Source organism: Mirounga angustirostris, unplaced genomic scaffold, assembly GCF_029215605.1.
Source record: "Mirounga angustirostris isolate CCGP_5_RB_7025 unplaced genomic scaffold, mMirAng1.0.hap1 SCAF_11, whole genome shotgun sequence".
NCBI classification, from domain to species: Eukaryota; Metazoa; Chordata; class Mammalia; order Carnivora; family Phocidae; genus Mirounga; species Mirounga angustirostris.
The window spans coordinates 3,741,508-3,763,143 of record NW_026991719.1 but is presented as its reverse complement, the minus strand read 5'-3'; the positions used below and the strand labels follow the sequence as shown (position 1 = coordinate 3,763,143).

The window sequence follows — 21,636 nt, the reverse complement described above, 5'->3', positions numbered from 1 at the left end:
ATATATATATTTTTTATTACCAAGGAAGAACCTACATTGACACGTCATTATCCCCCAAACTTCACAGCTTTCATTAGGGCTCCCTCTTGGTGGTGTACATTCTGTGGTTTTGACCTATATCCAGCATGACAGCATCATACAGAATACGTTTATTGCCCTAAATTTTCTCTGTGCTCTGCCTAGTCATCCCTCCCACCCCCTGCCCCAACCCCTGGCGACCACTGATCTTTTTACTGTCTCCATGGTTTTGCCTTTTCCAGAATGTCCTAGAGCTGAAATCATAGACCATGGAGCCTTTTCAGATTGGCTTCTTTCACTTAGTAATGTGCATTTAAGATTCGTCCACATCTTTTGAAACATAGCTTGATTGCTCACTTCCTTTTAGCCCTGAGTGCTATCCAATTGTCTGGATGGACCCCAGTTTATCCATTCACCTAGGGAGGGACATCTTGGTTGTTTCTGAGTTTGGGCCATTGTGAATAAAGCCACTATAAACATCCACGTGTAGGTGTTTGTATGGATGTAAGGATTCAACCCCTTTGGGTAAACACCAAGGAGCATGATGATTGCTGGAATATACATTATTTGTCACGTTCTATAAAAGGGAAGAAGCTACTTCTTGTCTTGACTTCTGAAATGGTTATGTGCATTGGGAATGAGAATGCACTCAGCAAAATCATTCTTCCAAAGACAGTGGCAGTTTGTTTGCCAACGGGATTAATCAGAGCTATTTTTAGGGTAGCATTTCTAGCATGGAAAACAAGCAAGTAAGAGGAGGCGTATGGAAGTGCCCATTTCTCGGCAGACCAGCCCACTGACCTCCGTTTTTTGGGTGAGGATGGTGTAGTAGGCAACGTGAGCTTACTGACATCCACATCCGTTGTCACGTGTGTCTTAGTAACAGACATCTACCACGGTGAGCTTAACGGAGACCAATGTAATAAATCATTGATGTTACAGAAAATTACATCTGCTTCCTTGTCATCTGCTTTCCTTCCCCTACATGTACATGTTTTCCACATCTTTGCAACCTTTCCCTGTGTAAGCTTCTCCTCTAGGGAAAATGTATGGGATTTAATTTTCTGTAGATGTAATCCTAAAATTGGAAAGTTAATCCCACAGTACTGTTTAGATAAGCCATGGACTTTTCATTTGCAAATTCAAGGATATGGAAATTGTCATAGACGGCTGATATATTTCGGATAAAAGACTAAAGGGCCAGAGAATGTCTGTAATTCTGAATGAATGCGCGGTCTGGCGTTTTTTGCAAAACAGCTGTATCGCATTCTTCTGCTTTGATAGGCAACTCTGTTTAATAGTTTCTTTTCTATACTTTTCAAAGTCATCTTTGTGCTTCTTACCCTGCGGAAATGAAGGGGGGTCAGCAGCGTAACCGGTTGCAGGGATAGGCGGTTCTCCCACCCTGCGTTAACGTCAGTTTTGCTGCTGCCTCAAACAAGGTGATTGAGGTGTGGGGAAAATGCCAGTGACCACGGCGCCGATGTCTACTCTTTCCTCGCATTGGATTTTGGGGACTGCTTACTCCCACGTAGCATATTAGCATGTCCATTGACCTTAGAGCTTTGTCGGGAGACCTGCAAACAGTCCGTTCCACTAAATGTTCGGGTGTCTAAACATATACATGAGGTTCTTCCTTAGGGTTTAGATGGGAGACCCTAGCCTTAGTGGAAATGCTGGTGGCCATTAGGAGAACTTTTGGCAACATATGATGGACAGGACACAGCTTACAGTCTTGAGCTGATTGGATGATGTAGATGGAAGAAAGTGAGAATATTAATTGAGGAAAGTTTAGAGCTCAGTGTTGGCAAATATATTTTGTCGTGCATTTGATGCATGACACTCCCCCTCGCTCCTGGGGCCATCTTATGCTTCCACGTGAATTTTTACTCTTAGCCCTATTTCTTAGTAATCTAAAAATTGCTTTAATCTAAGATGCATAGATTAGATTATGTATTAGATGCATCTGTGCCAGATAAAAATGAAAAACAAAAAGAAATACTTGGTGACATGCTATGTAAGAAGAATGAAATAATACACGAAATATATTGGATCAAGCTAGGTCTTAAATGACTTTGGAAAGCATTTACTTTGATGTAATGAGATTGCATCTCGTAGAGTGCATTCTCCATGCTTCCGGGTGGTATAATGGTACATGATCTTATGCTACCCCACCATTTCTCTTGCTAGTTTATTTTTTAGTGCAGGTTCTTGTATTATGTGCAGAGCTATTTTTGTCAGAGTAAGAAAAATAAATCATTTCCACGGTGGTGGAGAATTCCATGTTTCCCTTTTTGCAGGCTGGATTGAACACATGCATCAATCTTGCTACCTCTTCCAAAACCTTGTGCTCAATTGAAGTTCTGTGAGACCACACATTTCCATCCTCTGTAGCAAAGTAGTGTCCTTCACCCCACTCCTCAGGAAACTGAAGAAATTTATGCGGGAGGAATTCAACCCAGACAAGAAGCACCAGGCACTTGAAGATTTAGTGAAGTGAGCACTGAGCGCTTAGACCGAAAACTAGGGAATTAGATAGAGTTTGCTTGCCAGTGGCCAGTCAGCCTTTTCTTTCACCCTCTCCTCCCACCAGGGTGAAAGCCACTGGACATGCACAAACTGATATTGGAGGATTCTTTTTTTTAGATTTTTTTTTTTTTTTTTTTTTATTCATGAGAGAGCGAGAGAGAAAGGCAGAGGGAGAAGCAGGCTCCCAAGGAGCAGGGAGCCTGATGCGGGACTCCATCCCAGGACCCTGGGATCATGACCTGAGCCAAAGGCAGACGCTTAACCATCTGAGCCACCCAGGTGCCCTGGAGGATTCTTTTTTATGGGGAAGCTGAATAGGCAGTTTCTTCTGAAAAGAATCCCATAAATGGCATTTGAAGACCATTTGAGTAAATTGCTTTTTCATTGTACAAAGTTCCACCTGCTGAAAACCCCCACATAGAGCTTATTCTCAAATGAAAAAAGATAGTCTTAATCCTACATATTATAGTGAAACCTGTAGTAAGAGAGTCTAAAGATAGCCAATCGAAAAGGGTTATCTGGATGAAGCACACAAAGCATCAAATAGAAAACACACAAAAAATCTCTAATCTATAGCTTGTGGGGGATAAGGCAAAATATTGATCCTTAAAACAAACAAACAAAAAAGAAATGCAGATCCTATGAAAAAGTAACATAATAAACATGCTTTTAAAGCTTGGATGGGAAAATAAATATGAGGATATTTCCTGTTGGTAAAAGCTAATGAGAGAGTGATAGGAAAAAAATGAAAAAATTAAAACTCAGTCCAGGAATTTATCATACATGCAGTGATTCTGGAAAGACATAGATATGACTTCTAAATAATTTAATTTTTCCTTTGGCATCAAAAGACCTGAGCTTCCAGATTTTGTGGCTCACTGGATGCCCAACACGTGACTGGAATGAACCTTACTCCCAAGCACACTGTCCTGGGATTTCAGGACAGTAGCTACATTGGGGAGATACTGAGAGGTTGGGATCCTCAGAGCGGTTGGAGGAGCATATAAAAAAAGACAACAACCCATAAATAATCAAGAGTTAGAAGGCCATGGGACCCTTCCAAGTCTTTACCGGAAGTTTGGAGACAGAGAAACACTTTCGCAGTTGTAAGAAAAGCAGATTTTGACAAGGTAGAACTCTATCCTGAACCAAACTGTCAATGTGAAGTCAAAGTAAAGAAATTTTTACTCATGCAGGTTTTGAAAGATTTACCTTTCATGCACTCTTTCTCAGAAAGCTGTGTATTCCTTCAAATGTCTTCCTTCCAATAGCAGAGTAAATAAAATGGAAATACTTGGTTTCCAAGAAACCAAAATGGACTCAGTGGAAGATGGTGGAAGGAATTGGGTCTGAAATGAATGCTAGGAGCACATTGGGACAAAAAGGCTCCTAGAGAGACAGACCTGGAGGAAAAAAATAAAAGGAAATAGGCATTTGACCCTGTGCAAAGAGTACTTGAGATGAGCTATAGTTTTGTGGGAGCATTTAGAAAAATTGAACAGTAGACAACAGAGAAAACATGAAAATGAAAACCTGAGGCTGTTACTGTCTCCAGATAGAATAGGTTATTCAGGGAAGGAGATTTTATAGAGTACAAAGCTCAGTTCATGAGTGACCATGAATCTCCTGGTTACAATAATGTTAATATTGAAGAGTGATATACCCCAGAATAGTGTTGTCACTCTGCTGGGATGTGCGGAGGGAGGATGCAAACAGGGTGGTGGTTGCCTGTAGAAAAATTTTAGATAGCATCCAGAAATAATATATAATATATCTCCTGAGCAGGCGTGGTCATGGCATGGCTGTGGGGCTGGTGTGTGTCGGGGCAGGGATTTGCTAGTTGGTGTTACTGATGCTGTTTAAATGATGCTCATAGTTTGGGTTTTAGGACTTCATGCGAGTCTTTGTTGAGACACAGTTTTTCAAAAAGAAGAAAATAAAATAAGGCCCCAGTTGCCTGGCGTATGTGCAGAGCCCCATCAGAAGCAGCACCATTTTGCAAATTTGGCTGACCCTTAGCATGACCTGGAGAATTTCAAACATACCCGATACCTATGCTTTAGTCCCCCAGAGATGCTGGCTGGCTGGGTCCTGGGTGCCACCTGTGCAGTGAGATTTTTAGGAGTCCCCCAAGGATCCTAGCACACGGTCAAATGTGAGAACCACGGGTCTAGAGTAGCACAGGTCATTGCTTTGACTTAAAATCCCATCCACTGTTCCCTTCATCTAGACACAGTGCTTTGGGTTAAAAGAATAAGTCAAGGATGCCTATTGAGCAAATTTCATCACTCAGTCGTTTATTTTGTCCCCTCTCTTCTGTGATGTGTTCTTTAGAGAAAGCCTGTAATCACTTAAAAATGACCTAATGTTTTCTCCCAAAAGCTTTCTATTTTCTGGTTGTTTTACTTTTATTTCCCCCCCTTAACTGAAGTCACAGAATGTTCTTGTTTTGGAGTGCTTTGCCTATCCTACGGGAAGCCCATTGTGCATGGTCCGTGGCGCTGTTCCAATGTAATTGTTCCAGTTTCTCCTGTTTCTGTGACTGCACATGAGGTTGAATTAAATATAATTTTCTCTGCTTGCATTTCCCTGGCACTCATCCCAAGTGGCCCCGCGCAGGAGCTCCGTGTATCCGCTGGTCTCATTCCGTGAGGTCCTTTCAGTCAAGGGCCAGGGACATCATTACCAGTGCCAGAAATTTGTTCAGTGGTCAAGGATGCTTGTATTGAAGCAAAATTTTCTTTCATTATAACCTGCTCTTTCCCAAGCTGCTACAATGGGGAGGACTGAGTTCCTATGCACGAGCACTGGCGATGATCCATAGACCGCTTTCCCTACCTTTTGCAGCAAGCCTCGTCTACCTTTCTTCAATGCACCTTCCACCTGGTCAATATTAGACAGGTTGTAGGTCTGCATGTTCTCCAACGAGATGCTGCTAGCTTTCACCAACATTTATGTTTGAGTCCCTTTTATCCTCGGAGAAGCTAACTCATTAAAACCATGCAGTGCTGACATTTAGAGTTGGCACCATGACACAATCTTCATCTTGAGTCTCTTTGTCCAAGTATTGATTTTTGGAGAACTGACTCATTTGTTCTCCCTCTCTGCTGGAGATGCCTGTGGTCTCTCCTCCTTTGAGGTCCCTTCCGTGATCCGAGAAACCAAAGTGTTTCTGATGGGGAGCTATGTCTCTACCCTGCCTCTTCCGATTTTCCTTTGCTTTTTATGAGTTTTGGCTTTCTAATCTTGCTCTTTTAGAATATCCTTACAGCTGATGAATTTTTTAAAAATATTCCTTTGTGTATTTCTATAAGCTTTTAATCTGTGAGATAAAATTGAACACCCAAAATGTCCTGATTGGGGGTGGGTCTTGTAATTTTAATCTAGTCTGTGAAAATCTTAGGGAAGAAGCTACTGTCTCTCACATACACAACAATGTGTACACACCTATTCACACACACATATAAAACTGAAGCTTATTTGTTTTTTTTTGTCGTTGTTTTTAAAGATTTTATTTATTTATTTGAGAGAGAGAGAATGAGAGACAGAGAGCATGAGAGGGAGGAGGGTCAGAGAGAGAAGCAGACTCCCTGCCGAGCAGGGAGCCCGACGCAGGACTCGATCCTGTGACTCCAGGATCATGACCTGAGCCGAAGGCAGTCGCTCAACCAACTGAGCCACCCAGGCGCCCGAAGCTTATTTGTTAATACATATTGAAGCCAGTTATCTGGGCTGCATAAATTCAACACATTTTCCTAGTGACCTAGTTAATTCAAAGGACATACTTCATAGAGGCAAACTGTTTTATATTTGTTGTTTTAAGACCTTTTTGATGCGATCGGCTGGCGGTGCTCTCATATTTGAAGTTGCAGTAGGAACTCTTAAAATGGAACCTTCCCAGTTGGTACATTTCCACTCGGGGGAGTTTGCCAGGTGATAATTTCACATCCAGATTTCACTGATGTGAGTGCCACATACTCTCAGTGACACTGTCTGGGATGGCCAATTGAAAACATGCAGAAACACTCTTGTTAAGAGATAATTAAACATGGGGGAAATAGAACAATCATGGCAGAGGATTTAATTGGGTTTAATTGGGTTCGGAGGAACAGGCTTCGGTAAGAGAATAGCTCTTAATAGGAGGTCTGAAAATAGCCAAGGAAAGCATTAATTGCAGAAAATCTGTGACATCTGATTACCTTAGGGAAAAAAAAAAAAAAGGACCAACCTTTTTATATCCTTCTGTATAGAGAAGGAGGGGACTGGGAGAAAGAAATCGTCCCATACATATATTTAAGAAACACAAGGAGTTTTGAGATTCAAAAGGGATCAAAAATGATGCCCATACCAGCAAGAGAGAGACCTACCCTTTTAGAGTTTCAGGATTTTGCCATTTGTTATGAAGTACTCTGGAGCTTATATAATATTGAGCCTTTCCTGGTCTTTTCTCTGAGAAAGGGAGCATGGGGGTTGGAGGGTGGGGATTGAGAAGCATCAGGGTGATGCACGCCCCTATCAATTCTATTTATCACTGGCATTCTTTCTCATGGCTTCATAGAAGAGACTCCCCTTGAGCACATAGCATCCAATTTAACATTCCTTTATTTTCAGGTTGTAGGTGTGAAATTTAAGGGGCTTTGTTCAGAGAAAAAGACCATGTGGTTGCTGGAGTCTCTCCGGAGGTTAGAGGTGCCCTGGTCTTGCAGGTGATCCTGCCCCCCCAACCCCCCACACCCATGCAAAGGGCACACACAAGTGTTTCAGTTCCTGGATGAGAGAAGCTCCAATGTTGCTATTAGCTACTTGTTGTGGGCACAGCTTTGGCCTTTAGGGATGCCAAGATGACATGATCTCAGGTTCCACCAAAGGTGTCCAGGGAGAGGTGACCAGGAAGACGTCCTTCACCTGGGTGGATATGACCAGAGCCAAGCGAGACCTGCAGGTGGAGGGAAGGGTCATTTATTTTCATGGTGGACTGATGCAAAGGGCAGGTCTTCCCAAGGGAGGGAAGAAGAGCTAGAAACGCCTGTACGAAAGAGTTGAGTAGTTAGTCTTCATTTATCCAACCACAGCCACCTTCTCCACCAACAGAGAGCTGTGCTGTAACCTTGCTGTATCCACAAGGTCATGATAGCTGACTATCTCCTCACCACCCTGAGGCAGGTTGTGTCAATAGTTTGGCCATTAGTCAAGGGTTCTTAACCATCAATGCTTGGGGTACGTGTGTGTGTGTGTGTGTGAGAGAGAGAGAGAGAGAGAGAGAGAGAGATCCCTTTGTCAGCTTGGTGAAAAATAGACCTTTTTTCTAAAAATAACACTTTTAGGGGCACCTGGTTGGCTCAGTCAGTTAAGCATCTGCCTTTGGCTCGGGTCATGATCCCAGGGTCCTGGGATCGAGTCCCGCATTGGGCTCCCTGCTCGGCGGGAAGCCTGCTTCTCCCTCTCCCACTCCCCCTGCCTGATGCTCCACCTGCTTGTGCCCCGTCTGTCAAATAAGTAAGTAAATAAAATCTTTAAAAAAATAAAAATAAAAACAACACTTTTAAGTCCTGAGATAAATAAGCTTAAAAGGAAACCAGTTTTAATGGAAGAGTTATCAAGATATTTTTTTAAATGTGCCATAATAACGTATGTACTTCTTTCCTGTTTATTACATATTCAGATCTGGTTAAGAGCCTCATTAATGCCACAATTTCAAAATGGCAGTGAGTTTATGTAGTATTGTCTGTTGTCTGCAATAGCATTAATTTGATAGGGAAATATATGTGATTTTTATTGGGGGAAAATTGCAGGAATTTCTGATACTGAGTGTGTGTGTGTGTCTGTGTGTGTTGCACTTAGCCTTTGTAATTGAAGAAGAAAATACCACATTTCAGTTTACATTCAGCAAAAACAAAGATGAGATTTATCTCTTCACATTCATAGAACCCTCGAAGGGCATCCACTGAAGGGCATCTGGGTAGGAGTGGGGATCATGGAGTCTGGGTAGAGGGAAGGGTTTTAAACATTTTTCTATCCAGATTTTCTTTTTAAAGCCTGCATGTGTAGGTAGGGATTTTTGCCAGAGCTGGGGGATGGGTGTGAGACTGACTAGGTCTCAGTATGGTGGGTGGAGTGTGAGAATTCTCTGTCAAAAACCCCCCCCAAAAACAGCAATGTAGTGGCTTACACTCTTCCTATCATTTTTACTGAAGACATTTTAAGGCCTCAAGAGCAGTTATTGTTGAATGCTATTTACTGCCTTTCTTGGCAAAATACTTTTCATTTTAGTGAATTTTGCCTTGTGATAATATTCATGAGGCTTTGGAGGTAGATTTGCAAGGAGATGCCCACCATGTATTCTGGACTTGACCCTGGTTCTGTCTCTCAACTTTGAACTTCTTATTCTTGCCTTTCTGACTCTTATCCTTTATTTTGCAGCCTTTTCCCCCTTCCCTTTTCTTCTCCCTTCCCATGCAAATGTGCGGGAAAGGCTTTTGAGGGAAGCCTCTTGCCCATATTCCCGGTCTCAGAAGCCCTGGTCATGTCCTAGAGCTGGAAGGTCATCTCACTTAGGTTCTGATCCCCAAGCAGGAAACCTCTCTGTAGTGCCTCCATTTCTGGGGAAGACTGTTTTCACACACAAATACTCCCACGGGAGGGATGCAGAGCAGATATTTCGGGAGAATGGGTTGGGGGGATGTGGTGCTCAAGACCGAAGACAAATCCTGCCTCTCCTGGGAGCTTGTGCAAGAGTCATGCTCAGGAAGGAAGATGTGTGGAGAAAGGATTGTTTCATAACCTGGAGCTCTACAGCTTATAAGCCTGTCACCTTGTCATTTCAGGCGACTGTGCGATCAGAAACCCAGGAGAGGAGAATGTGAACAGTCAGAGAAAACCTCACACAAACGTAGTAATTTCCAAAATACAGGCTCTTCCATAAAAGATGGAGCAGCCTTCCCTAGGAGATAAAGTAGGCATCTCCTGCCCTCATTTTTCAACCTGCTGGGGTCATGTAACATCGAAGTGGTCCTTGGGTCATGGATGGTGTCTTGGGATGCGTTCTAAAGACACTCTCCATTTTGGACAGCACACAGCTCATTAGGGGAGGCTGTGAACAGCGGTTTCAAAGCTACTTATTGAAGACCCGCAGAGACATCCTTCTCACTATCGATGGTTCTTGCCATTGTCTCTCCCTCGGGAGCACACCCTTCGTGTGCACACTCACCTCAGAGGGTCCAAGTGCTCAGGCATCTGTCTGCAGACCCACCACATCTGAGGTTCCAACTCCACGTCAAACTGGGTTATTAATAACTATGCAACTCTTCTTTTACTCAAACGGATAGTTTTCCTTTGCAGGAGAACCCGTTCAAAGTCCTCTCTATCTTAAATATTGCCTTTCAGTGATTGAGATTATGTCTGCTCATCGTTTATTGCTGCGACATAGCCTTTCTGTAGTATGGCAAGAGGGCCTGGCACCCGGGAGTCGTTCCTTTGCTTGCAGACGTGCAAACAAATTTAGTCTCAACACTGCATCAGAATGCTATTTTTTTTTTTTACGTTTTCATTGAGATTGGCCGAAACTGGTAAAGTGCCAAAGGCTCTACCATGTTCTACTGCTGTGTCAAAGAGGGAACCAAGACTCCCTGTTTTCAAGATAAAATTCCTATGGGTAGAAACCGCAGGCGCTAGACCAGGGGACCCAAAGGAAGTTTATGTCAGAAACATGACTGGAGCTGGGGGTGGGCATAGAGGTTTACCCACAGCAGATGAGCTAAGGAGAACATCAGGGAACCTGACCTTGCCAATTCTTCTCTGCCTTTCCTGTCTTTCTGACTTCCTTCTGCATCTTTTCTCTTCCCTTTAATTTAATAACCTCTGCTGAGACCTTCTGTTTTCCAAGCGTGAGTATTAATCATCTCTGGTCTTTGCCCTTAGATTGCTCATAGTCTAGCAATGAATGTAAACATTTAGGAAGTAACTATGACATAATGTGAGTGTTCCTTCTGGTATTATCTTTTCCACGCTCCATAAATCTTGGTGAGCTTGTATTCACATTCTTGAAGTTCAAAGCTTAACTCCTCCATTACTGTCTTGAAGAACCCAGCTCTCTCAACATACCTAAAATTTTAAATGCGTCTCTTAGGCACTCCATCCCAAATTCCATCCTGCGCAAGCCCATGGTCCCCACAGAAGGAGGAAATGGGCCGCACTCGTGCTTAATTGTAGCAATTTCAATACAGGCTTTATGTTATCAACTGGGATGTAGACTGGGTTCAGATGGGAATTGGATTGGCGTCTCTTTATATTTATCAGAGTGGGTTCTGCGGTGGAAGCATTTACTAGAACCTCAGAAAGTAATTCTAATTAGTTAGCATTTCTTGGGAGGATACTTCTTGTTCTAAAGTTACATGTTTATGTACATACTTATATATGTTTATATCTATGTGTATTTATATATACTATATAATTAGAGGTCTGTATTCACACACACATGTATATTCCCACACACTTACAGTCGCATACCCGCTGACATCCATACGTTACATCCTGTATTCTGCCCATTTTATAGATAAGAAACTGGAGGCGTTGATGCTTTGCATCCTCCTGTGTGGTTGCTGAAGGAGTTCAAGGCTGGGTTTATGGTAGGCAGCATGAGTCTAGAGGGCATGTTCTTGACCAAGCCCCAGATGCGCCCCCCCCCCCCCCAGGTATTTAACACGTGGACAAATATGTGTTGCGATGCGTCTCGTGGTGTATTTGAGTCTTGTTCTTCTGGCTCATGCCTAGAGCCCTCTATTTGGAAAGGGATAATCAGCATCACATAGAACATGTTTTATTGATTATCTGCAACATAAAGGGCATTGAACAAGATACCGTGGGGATTTACAAAGAATGGAGAAGGCATAATTTCTGAACCTAAGGGGCTTAATATTTCAGTGGCTTATTTGGAGACACACATGTATATGTGCATATTCATACCACATTATTAGTTTGGATTAGTAGACATATATATTTAAGAACTTGTGTATATGGGATATATAGTGTTTCTGTATAATGTATACTCCATGTGTATGTACGTAAACTGTGTGTATATATATATATATATATATATATAATATATATGTATGTAAAGTTTAAGAACAAACTTATGAATTAACTCCGTATAGTTAGGTGATAGAGGAGGGCAGTGGATTATTTATACTGAACCAATGGTACAATAAATCAGTGGGTATTGGAAAAAAGAACATCTTCATTCTGAGTCTTGATGAAGGAGTCATGTGAGTGACGTTGGTGACATTTTTACCCCGCTGATCAATGTCTGACACAATAGACCTTCCCTTGTTTTTCTGGATCAGTTATCTCGTTGAAGTAAGTTCCTCCTGCAGAGTGTTCTGTACCCACCGGCTTCCATACTTCCATACTTCATGTACACTCCGTTTCAAGGATAATAGTGTGAGCTTTCAGAGAATCCTCAGGCTGAAGGCATCTTAAGGGGTGATTTTGTCCGAGCCCTCCTTGGCTAGCTCAGGGAGTGGAAGCCCTGGGCGCTAAGTGATGGGCGGCAGTCCCCCGGCTAATTAGTGACCCGGGCAGGAGTGCTCTCAGCTGACCCGACTCTCCATTTCAGCCATGCCACCAGGACCCTACTCCTTTTTATGGACTGTCAGCAGATGGCCTCTTCTCCCTTGGGCTCCTAACATAACTTTGGAGAAAACAGTTCTCTATCTTTCCTTCAGGTTTTAAATCTCTTTCGATAGTGCATGGGAAGATGACGTTACTGAGCCAAACCCATAGACACATGCAACTCTTGATTAAAACTTGCATTGTTAAAGAATCATACTCCTAAAATGTGCACTATATATAAAAATGTAAATATATGAATAATATATATTTATTTAAAAGCAAAAAATTAAACACACATACCCACTGCCCGTCTACCAAATAGAACATTATCGATTATCTTGGCATATCCCTGTGGGTTGAGTCCCATTGTCCTGTGTCTCAGACTCAAGTGCTATCCCAGAATTTGGCCTTAACGATGCCCTTGCACTTTTAATATTTTAGTATAAATATAGTTCTAAGCAATGCCCTGCCTAGTCTTCTATGATAGTATATAAATAAAACCACGCCATATGTATTCTTCTGTGGCTTCCTTTTCATTTTTGAGATTTCTCCATTTTGATACATATGTCTGTATTTTATTCATTTTTCACTCTTGTGTAGTATTCTGTTTGGGTATGCCAACATCTATTAGTCCATTCTCCTGCTAATGGACATCTGGGTTATCCTAGTTCTCTCTCTTTTTTTTTTTTTCTCCTGTGACTATGGCTACACATGGACACTCTTGTGCATGTCTCCAGACACAAATCTTTAAGAATCTCTCTAGGGGCACCTAGGTGGCTCAGTCAGTTAAGCATTTGACTCTTGGTTTTGGCTCAGGTCATGATCTCAGGGTGTGGGATCGAGCATTGCATCGGGTTCTGCGCTCAGTGCAGAGTCTGCTGGAGATTCTCTCTCTCTCTCTGCCCCTCCCCCTGCTCATGCTCTCTCTTTCAAATAAATGAATAAATAAAGTCTTTTTTTTTGAAAGAAGCTCTATACATACTACCTACATATACCAGGTAGTATGTATATGTGTCTCTCTGTGTGTGCATATTTATTGGCATCAAAGTCTTCTGTATGCTCGACTTCCACATGGCATACAAAATTGGTTTTCAGTGGGATTGCACTGATTTCCACCAGGATGGTATGAGGTTCTAGCTGTACCATACATCTTTGCTCAACACTTGGTACCATTTGTCTTCTGAATGTTTGCTAATCCTTTCTGATCTCTTCTGTATCTGGCCAAGAATGAATGAGGTCAAGCCTCCTGTCCTGTGAGACTGTTGGCCGATTTGAGGGCTTACCATATGGACTCGTGGAAGGAGAGCCACCAAAGATGGTTTTTAATTTCACCAGCATAACTAAAAATATAATGGTAGTAGTTCTTGAAATATAGAACAAAATATGGGGGCAAAGTGAGTGGATCAAAAATGAGATTTTTCCGAACATTGCAAGATATGTAAATAACAGTCGTCAAGAGACAGGGCGCTTTGAGTTTGAAGATGTATGACTGAGTTTGGTGACAAAAGTCCACACACACCCTGGAGGTGTTTGCAAGTTATTTGATTTGGATTTGGAAATCATATTTGGTAATAGTTGAATTAGACACAGAAAATGAAGCATTTAATGAGTCGTTCACACATGCCGATCCCTGTGCTTTCTTTCGATGTGCAGAACATGAATAAGGAAGCAAGCGGCCCTGTTAGGGATAGTTTCATGAAAATGCAAACTTGTTGCGGGCTGGGATCATATCTTCTTCCCCCACGGTGTCCCCATTACGTAAAATGGTGATCTTTATGAAATACGTATTGACCTGTGGCTAGGTTTTGGTGTCGCTTTCTTTCTGTGGCCATTGTAGGTCCTCCTGTCCACACAGTTCTTCTAGAAAAATCCATATCTTATTTCAAATCCTATTTTCGGGCTACATACTATTGAATGTCTTTCTATCCAGCCAGTTTTGACTGGACCCTGTAGAAGCCACTATCTCTTTGTCCTGGGTTTAGTCTGTGTTCTGCATATCCTCTTGCTGCAAACTCCAGATCCTTCCACTGTGGCTCACATGTGTTCCTGACCCATTATCCTTCCATGGAAGAACAGAAGTAGGGCGGGCAGGTGATGGAGTTGTTGCTCTGAGGTTATGGTGGGTAACAAAACCACCTTGAAGATCATCTTGCCACCTTGGCATCTTTATTTTCCTCTCCAATTACTTTATTTACATCTTAGCTTCATGGTTCAACATGGCGGGCTTGTATGGGATCTGATTTTCAGAACTGAAAGCAAGTGCAGAGATCAGTGCACAATGAGCTGTAACATTTGACAAAAGACTATTGATAGATTGTAACCTTGCTCCCCTAGGAGATAAGACCAGAATATAAATATATGCAAATAATATACTAGTTGGCTGATGGCTGGCATTGAGTGAATCTTGGTGGGGATTGACAGGGGTGTGTGTGTATGTGTGTGTGTATGTTGTAAGCGCATGCACAAAGTGGACGTTGTACCTCTAGGTAACACATTTCCTGGGCTACCTCATGGCCGAGCTCTATCTTGTAGGACAAAAGATGAACTGCACCCCACTCAGGCACTGGAAAATGTTGGTGTCCTCCCCAGAAACAAAAGGGAGGGACCCCAGCAATGTCTACAGGTTGCATGCAGTTTGAAGAATGGCTGTCATAGGCTTTCGTAGTAAACAGTATAGGAAGATGATTGTACCAGCTCATTAATTTGGGCAAGGACCAGAGTCTGCGGTTCTTACTTCTGATGCTTCATAAACATCAGATGAAAGTGAGTCTTCATAGTCCCTCTTGGCAGCAGATCTGTCTGTGAGTCTCAGGCCTTCCATGTAGCTGAGAGCAGCACGGACCAGGGCTCCTTCCAGCTCATTCATCCTCTCTCCCTTTTTGGGGGGACAGGGGGTTGGGTTTTTGAAGATGCATTCACAGAGTTCTCTGTCCTCTAATGTATTTTTCACAGCCTGGAAAGGAAAGGCCTTGAATGCCGGGGAGACATGATTTTATTCCTTGTTGGTTCAAAATAGCAAAATATGTTTGGTCTGGGCTCATCTTAATGAGACACATATTTTAACATGAAAACCAATCTCCGTTTGAGGGATGGACACTTTGGGGAGAAATGCATTGTGACTTTTATTTTGACCCATTTGTATTCTGATATGCTTGCATAGTTTGAGCCTTGTCTTAATTACAATCTCAGGCAGGATGTCTGCCCTGTAGAGAATCATCCTAAAATACCCAGCCAAGGTATAAATCACGTCAAACGCCAGTCTGAAATATTCCTCTTTGTGCAACCTTTGCAGAGAAAGCATGCTAGAAAGCCCTTCTTCGCTTTCATATCGTATGTATTCAATGAAACTATGATTTTTACTTTTTTTTTCATTAAAATTTTTTATTCAGCTAATTCCTTTTCTAGTGTGCCTTTTTTATTTTGGGAAAAACAAAAAAAACAATATATGAAACAGCTATATGTATATAAGTATATGTAATATATACTATATACTAAATCTATATGTTTATATGCATATATAACCATATTTCACCCCTTGAGAAATACTTTGCAGTGTGTGAGGTTTGCATGGGAGGTCTTTTATTTTTTTTGTCCCCAGATGTATTGGTTGATTAAATGTATAGGGTTTTTTTTTTTTAATGATCATGAGGCATATTTAATAGATTTATTTTAAAATTCTTTATGACTTGTAATGTTAAAACTTTTAAAGTTGACCAATACTTGAATGTATGACATATGCACACACATCATATTCTTTACTTGTACCCACGGATACTTAATCATTTACATGGCCACCAGAATTCCAAACTGGATGACTCAGACCTCTGGCTCTCACTCTGGGGGGATGCTGCCCCCAGGGCTCATTTAGCAATGTTTGGAGATATTTTTGATGGTGAAAATTGGGTGGGGAGGTGTTACTGGCATCTACTAGCTGAAGACCAGGGAGGCTGCCCCACCCCCTACAGGGCACAGGACGGCACCCGCTGGAAAGAACTATATGGTCCACGATGTCAGCAGTGCCGAGGTTCAGAAACCATGGGTTTCAGATTGTACGACTTGTATGCAAATTAGCCAAATTTCAAAAAAGTGAGGAGATAAATAAGATAGCCCTGAACGTATGTACATTACGTAGAAAGTGCTCACATCCCCTGGGTACCTTCTTCTAGATTCTGCTGGTCCATGATCTCTCTCTGGCCCTCAAAACTCTCTTGGGGGGCAGGGGAGGTAGATTTGGGCAGAGAGACTTGATCCTTGGACTCAGCATGAAGTCTAGACCTGACCCTACTTATTAATGCATATGTGGCTCGTAGATAGTCTCATCCGCATTGAGTTGGAGAAGTGTGGAGTGGGCCAGAATTTCCCAATGGAACTAACTTTGTAAGTGCTGACGTAAACCCACCGAGTCCCACCTCTGCTGAGCTCTGCATTCCAGGGACTGTATGCTGCCTCGATCTCATTTCATTCTCAGACAGTGATAAACACATCAGGAAAGGGAGGCTCAAAGAATTTAAAGTCCTTGCTCTACACTTGCTCAGCACCAACCCTGGGCTGACTTCAGAGCCTGTGTATTTTGTCTCTGTATGCAGGATTCTTTCGAGCACACCCCTGGGCAAAATCCTAGCATTTTGTGTTTATTGAGTGGGCATTTGCTCTGCCCTACACCTTTGCATAGTGCCTCATTCCTGCTCACCAGACCCCATGAAGAAGGTATGACAGAGCATTTACCTAAATCCCAGGCAGCTCAGCTCACTTTCCTCAGCTCACAGACTTAGCATTCGAGGACCCAAGTCCGCCAGAGTCACAAATTAATGGTGTCTCCTTTTATCGCCAGGAAGGCTCCAGAAGGAGCAGCTAATACTGATTCAACATCAGAAGGGCTTTCGGGAAAACAAAAGAGTCCAAACATGTCATCACCTCTTTCTTGTTCTTGTCTGCCTCCTAATTATTCAGAAATTGGATCACGGTGTGGCAGAAATCCAAATGTTGTCCACGGCAGAATTCAAAGATAGAAGCAAACACATACATCCACCGTTTGGTGTGATGCTATTTTTCACTTTCAATGGTACTACCCAGACTCGGAGTGCATTTTCATTCAGCTCTGATGAAATTGGCCCAGGGTGTCCGTGACTATGGAATTTCCTCCGGAGGTGGTGTAGCTCCATGACAGATCCAGCTCTGGTAGCTTTCCCTAAAAAAAAAAAAAAGAGCTTATTGACATATTAGTCAATAAGTGCTCAACCGTCCACTTAAATGCATCATTATCCTCTAGTCCAGAAATACTCTGAATCACCCATGACATCTTTCCAGGCTCGTGTGTCTTGTTTCTGAGTTGAAGAACACTCTATTTAAAGCTATACTGCTTCCAACATGTAATGTAATGTTTTCTTTCCCTAATGGGTCATTTACAATCCTCTCCCAGTCAGGCCCAACATTCTTTACTGTCATAAGAGGAATGATTTATCTAGTGAGAGTCATAGGTTCTACATCCAGACAACTCTGGGAGATCCCACTCAACGGAGGGTAGCTCAAATGTACCATCAGCTTTTAAAATGGGGTGCTTGGGGCACCCACCTCGGGTGGCTCAGTCGGTTAAGCGTCTGCCTTCAGCTCAAGTCATGATCTCGGAGTCCTGGGATCGAGCCCTGCATCGGGCTCCCAGCTCAGCAGGGAGCCTGCCTCTCTCTCTCAAATAAATAAATAAAATCTTTAAAAAATTTGAAATGGGCCACACAGACAAACAAAAATAAATAAAATGGGCTGTGAGGTGAAAGGTTTGCCGTGGATGGCTGTATGTGAAAATCAGGATGGTCGTATGGACGCTTTTACTTATGATTGATGTTCTGGTGGCACATAATACAGCCGATATGTGAATTGTTCCGTCTTGCTCTGTTTTTACGAGGAGCAGAGTTCCAGGGTGATGATGTGTGTAGCCTCATGGTATACGCCATGGAATAGCTCAAGAAGGGTTAGAATCCAGAGCCTACGCTCTTTCCGTTAGGTCACGCTCCGTTTGCGTATCTGATAAATATCCGCATGACATAAAGCCCTGTCCCACATTTCTCCTACTCTGATACCGAAAACCGTTGATAGGCCCCGTGCATATCCCCTTAGGCAGAAGTGGCAGTTTCCTTAGATATTTGAGAAACACTGTTTGGGGGCTACCTATCTACTGGCCGACCAGTCTTTGTAAATAGTGAAATTGGGAGACATCGTTACAGTCTTCTGAACGAGATGTGTAACTTGTGGGGATTTGTGTGTTGATTCAACGGAGACTTGTTGAATGTTTTCTAAATGCCGTGCATCGTTCCAGATCATGGGGTGCCCGGCAAGAATTAAGGCAAGTCATGCTCTTGCTAGATTCTTCTCCGTGGAGATGTGAGTGGACAGATTCATCAGTGAATGAGCATCTCATCGAGTGACGTTGAGTGTTGCAGGGAAGACCTGTGGGTTGCTCGGCTTCCCTTGGCTTCATTATTCTCATCTGCTTTCTTTCCCCATTAGGCGGACTGCTCTGCCTTGGAGTTTTCCTAAGGAATCCTTGTCCTTGGGAGGTGTCGGATGGTCGCCGCGTCCTTGGAGTCTCACACCTGCTGGAATTCCCTTCCAGGATTAAGAGAGGGCTGCTCTCTCCCGCAATGGGCTGCCGAGAAGACAGCTGGGTGTGTCCTTAACCTCGGGCTCTGTCTATGACCCATCTCAGAGGCTCCTCTCCCGGGCCTTCTGCTCCCTGGAAAGCCCTCTCTGTCTGCAGGCTCGCTTCCCGGCTTTGCTCGCTTGGAGTTGCATCACACAGACCCCCACGGATGTGGCAGTGAACAATGTCGAGACCCAAGGGACTGTTATGGCTGCCACTGTTCTTCACCCCGGTCTGCGTCATGTTGAACTCCAACGTTCTCCTGTGGATAACCGCTCTTGCCATTCGCTTCACGCTCATTGACAGCCAAGCACAGTATCCAGTCGTCAACACAAATTATGGCAAAATCCGGGGCCTAAGAACACCATTGCCCAATGAGATTTTGGGTCCCGTGGAGCAATACTTGGGGGTTCCCTATGCCTCGCCTCCCACTGGAGAGAGGCGGTTTCAGCCCCCAGAACCCCCATCCTCATGGACTGGAGTTCGAAATGCCACCCAGTTCGCGGCTGTGTGCCCCCAACACCTAGATGAGAGGTCTTTATTGCACGATATGCTGCCCATCTGGTTTACTGCCAATTTGGATACTTTAATGACCTATGTTCAAGATCAAAACGAAGACTGCCTTTACCTAAACATCTACGTGCCCACCGAAGATGGTAAGTACTTTACTGAAAACCGGAAACAGCACCTGCTCACTCGGGTGTCAGGTTGGCCAAGAGGCGTTTAGAATATCTTGTGCATGATTTTTTTTCTATAACCCAGTTATTTTCTTTTTCATATTCTGAATGTAGCTATTGCCCTACCTTATAAATCATGACACTTGTATTTATTGAGCATCTAGGAAGTGGGCAATGCTATAATTAATGACTTATTATCATGTATTGCCTTTTCAGTGTGTTACAGGGTTTGAAGTTGGTCACCAGTCTGAGCATAGACAGTTACATAGTATACCTTTATTATCTATATAGGAAAATGAAATCTAGAGAAAACAATAGAATTAAGAACATTATCATGCTCGAGTTAGCAAACTGAAGATTATAAGGCATGGTTTCTTTTGCTTTAATGCCTTAAGATTTTAGCTCTCTCTTCCTTCCTTCCTTCCTTCCTTCCTTCCTTCCTTCCTTCCTTCTCCCTTTCTTTCTCTTTCTTCTTTCTTTCTTTCTCTTTTCTTTCTTTCTTTCTTCCTTCTTTCTTTCTTTCTCTTTTCTTTCTTCTTCCTTCCTTCCTTTCTTTCTTTTTTCTTTCTTCCTTTCCTTTCTTTCTTTCTTTCTTTCTTTCTTTCTTTCTTTCTTTCTTTCTTTCTTTCTTTCTTTCTTTCTTTCTTCTTTCTTCTATTGAGGCTTGAAAGGAAAACCACGGATTGTTTTAAATACAGAAGCAAGGGATATTTCATAAAATGGTTGGATTTCTTTGTTTAGAATCTGTGTTGCTAACATCAATTTGCACCTTGTTTCCTCCCAATATTCACAGCAATCAGATGGCAGACGGCTGTCCTTAGATGATTCTAGCTATATTAGGAAATAATGTGCTTGCTTGAACAAAATGGCTCCTTTGTTTTCAATAACACAGCAGTGAAAATCTGTAAGAAACGATGATGTTTGATTTATTAATTTAATCCAATGGTAGTAAAATTCGATTGTCTCCTTCTCTGTGTAGGTTTCAAATTAAAAACATTTTTTTAGAAAGGCTAACCAGACTAAAGTTACACCACAATGTGAACACATTCCTCACTTACCATTTGCATGTGCTATTTTTAGACAAGGAGCGAGAAAAGCCTGGAATGTAAATCGTCCTGGAATTAAAAGAAGTAATTTACAGGAATCAGAGACATCATCTACTGTAGAAACTGCAGTGTGTCCTTTGTAACTTTTAGGGGAGAAATTCCATTTTTCTTTCCCTTGAATACTCGCAGAATGATTTTCAGTTGAGATTTGGCTGAAGGTCTGAAAGAGAGGATGACATTATCCACGATCTCCAAAGTTGTCCTGGACCCGCCATATTGTGCTTTCTGCATGTAAATGCTACCACGTAGCTCATGTAGGGTGTCTTGAAACGCCAGGCCAGGGTTGCGTTACCGAGATCACAGAGAACACCCAGAGAAAGAAATGGGAAGATGGTGCTTTATTATATTCGCAGTCTCTGGTGGGTGGGGCCCTCGTCATCATGGGAAGAGATCACACAATTATCTTGCAAAGCCTAGGTCTGAACGCGACGTTCACGGGTTAGAGTGACACTTGGATGCCGTATTTGCACGCAGTGCTCGGACCTGCCTCAGTGACTGCCTTGTGCATAAGCGTGGGCAAAGCTCACTGCACCCAAAACCCAATGACACGCCTCACTTCTAAAATCGCCTGGCGCGTGCTCCTTTTCGTCGTCAACGGTGCAAATAAAAAGCAAAAAGAAGGGAAGGCAGAAAAGGAGACGGGGAGAACAAAGCAGGATAAATGATTCAAATCCCTCTCCCGGAGAAAAATCAGGAACCTCCCTGATTACAGAACCACCGTGGATGTGCAGTTATGTGTCTCAAAACCATAAACACTTGGGCCATTTCACTGTGGGCCATTTTCTATGCCCAAATATAAAATGCAAAAAGTGCTACCCCACGGGAAAGCCGTCGCACCTTAAGAATAAACCCGGGGCCACCTCTTTACGTTTTCAGGATTCTCAGAACATGTTTGCCTGCGGCCTCGCGCGATCTTGACAAGAGAATCAGAAATCCAGTAGGGGCTGAAAAACGTAGGATCTGTTTTCCTACAATATGTAAATACTGGCATTTTGTACAAACAAATCACAGCCCGTTGGGTCAGGAGTTTTCTAGTTTCTTTTCTTTCTTTTTTTTAAAAATATTT

At 42.7% G+C, this 21,636-nt stretch overlaps 1 protein-coding gene across 1 annotated transcript in view; it reads left to right on the top strand.

Moving 5' to 3' along the window:
- The window catches only part of NLGN4X (neuroligin 4 X-linked), a 289,234-nt gene that overhangs the window by 47,158 nt on the left and 220,440 nt on the right, over window positions 1-21,636 (top strand). The window contains exon 4 of the mRNA XM_064573691.1: window positions 18,655-19,443. Coding sequence (XP_064429761.1) covers window positions 18,972-19,443 — 472 coding nt within the window. The 5' untranslated portion in view covers window positions 18,655-18,971. The remainder of the gene's footprint in view (window positions 1-18,654; window positions 19,444-21,636) is intronic.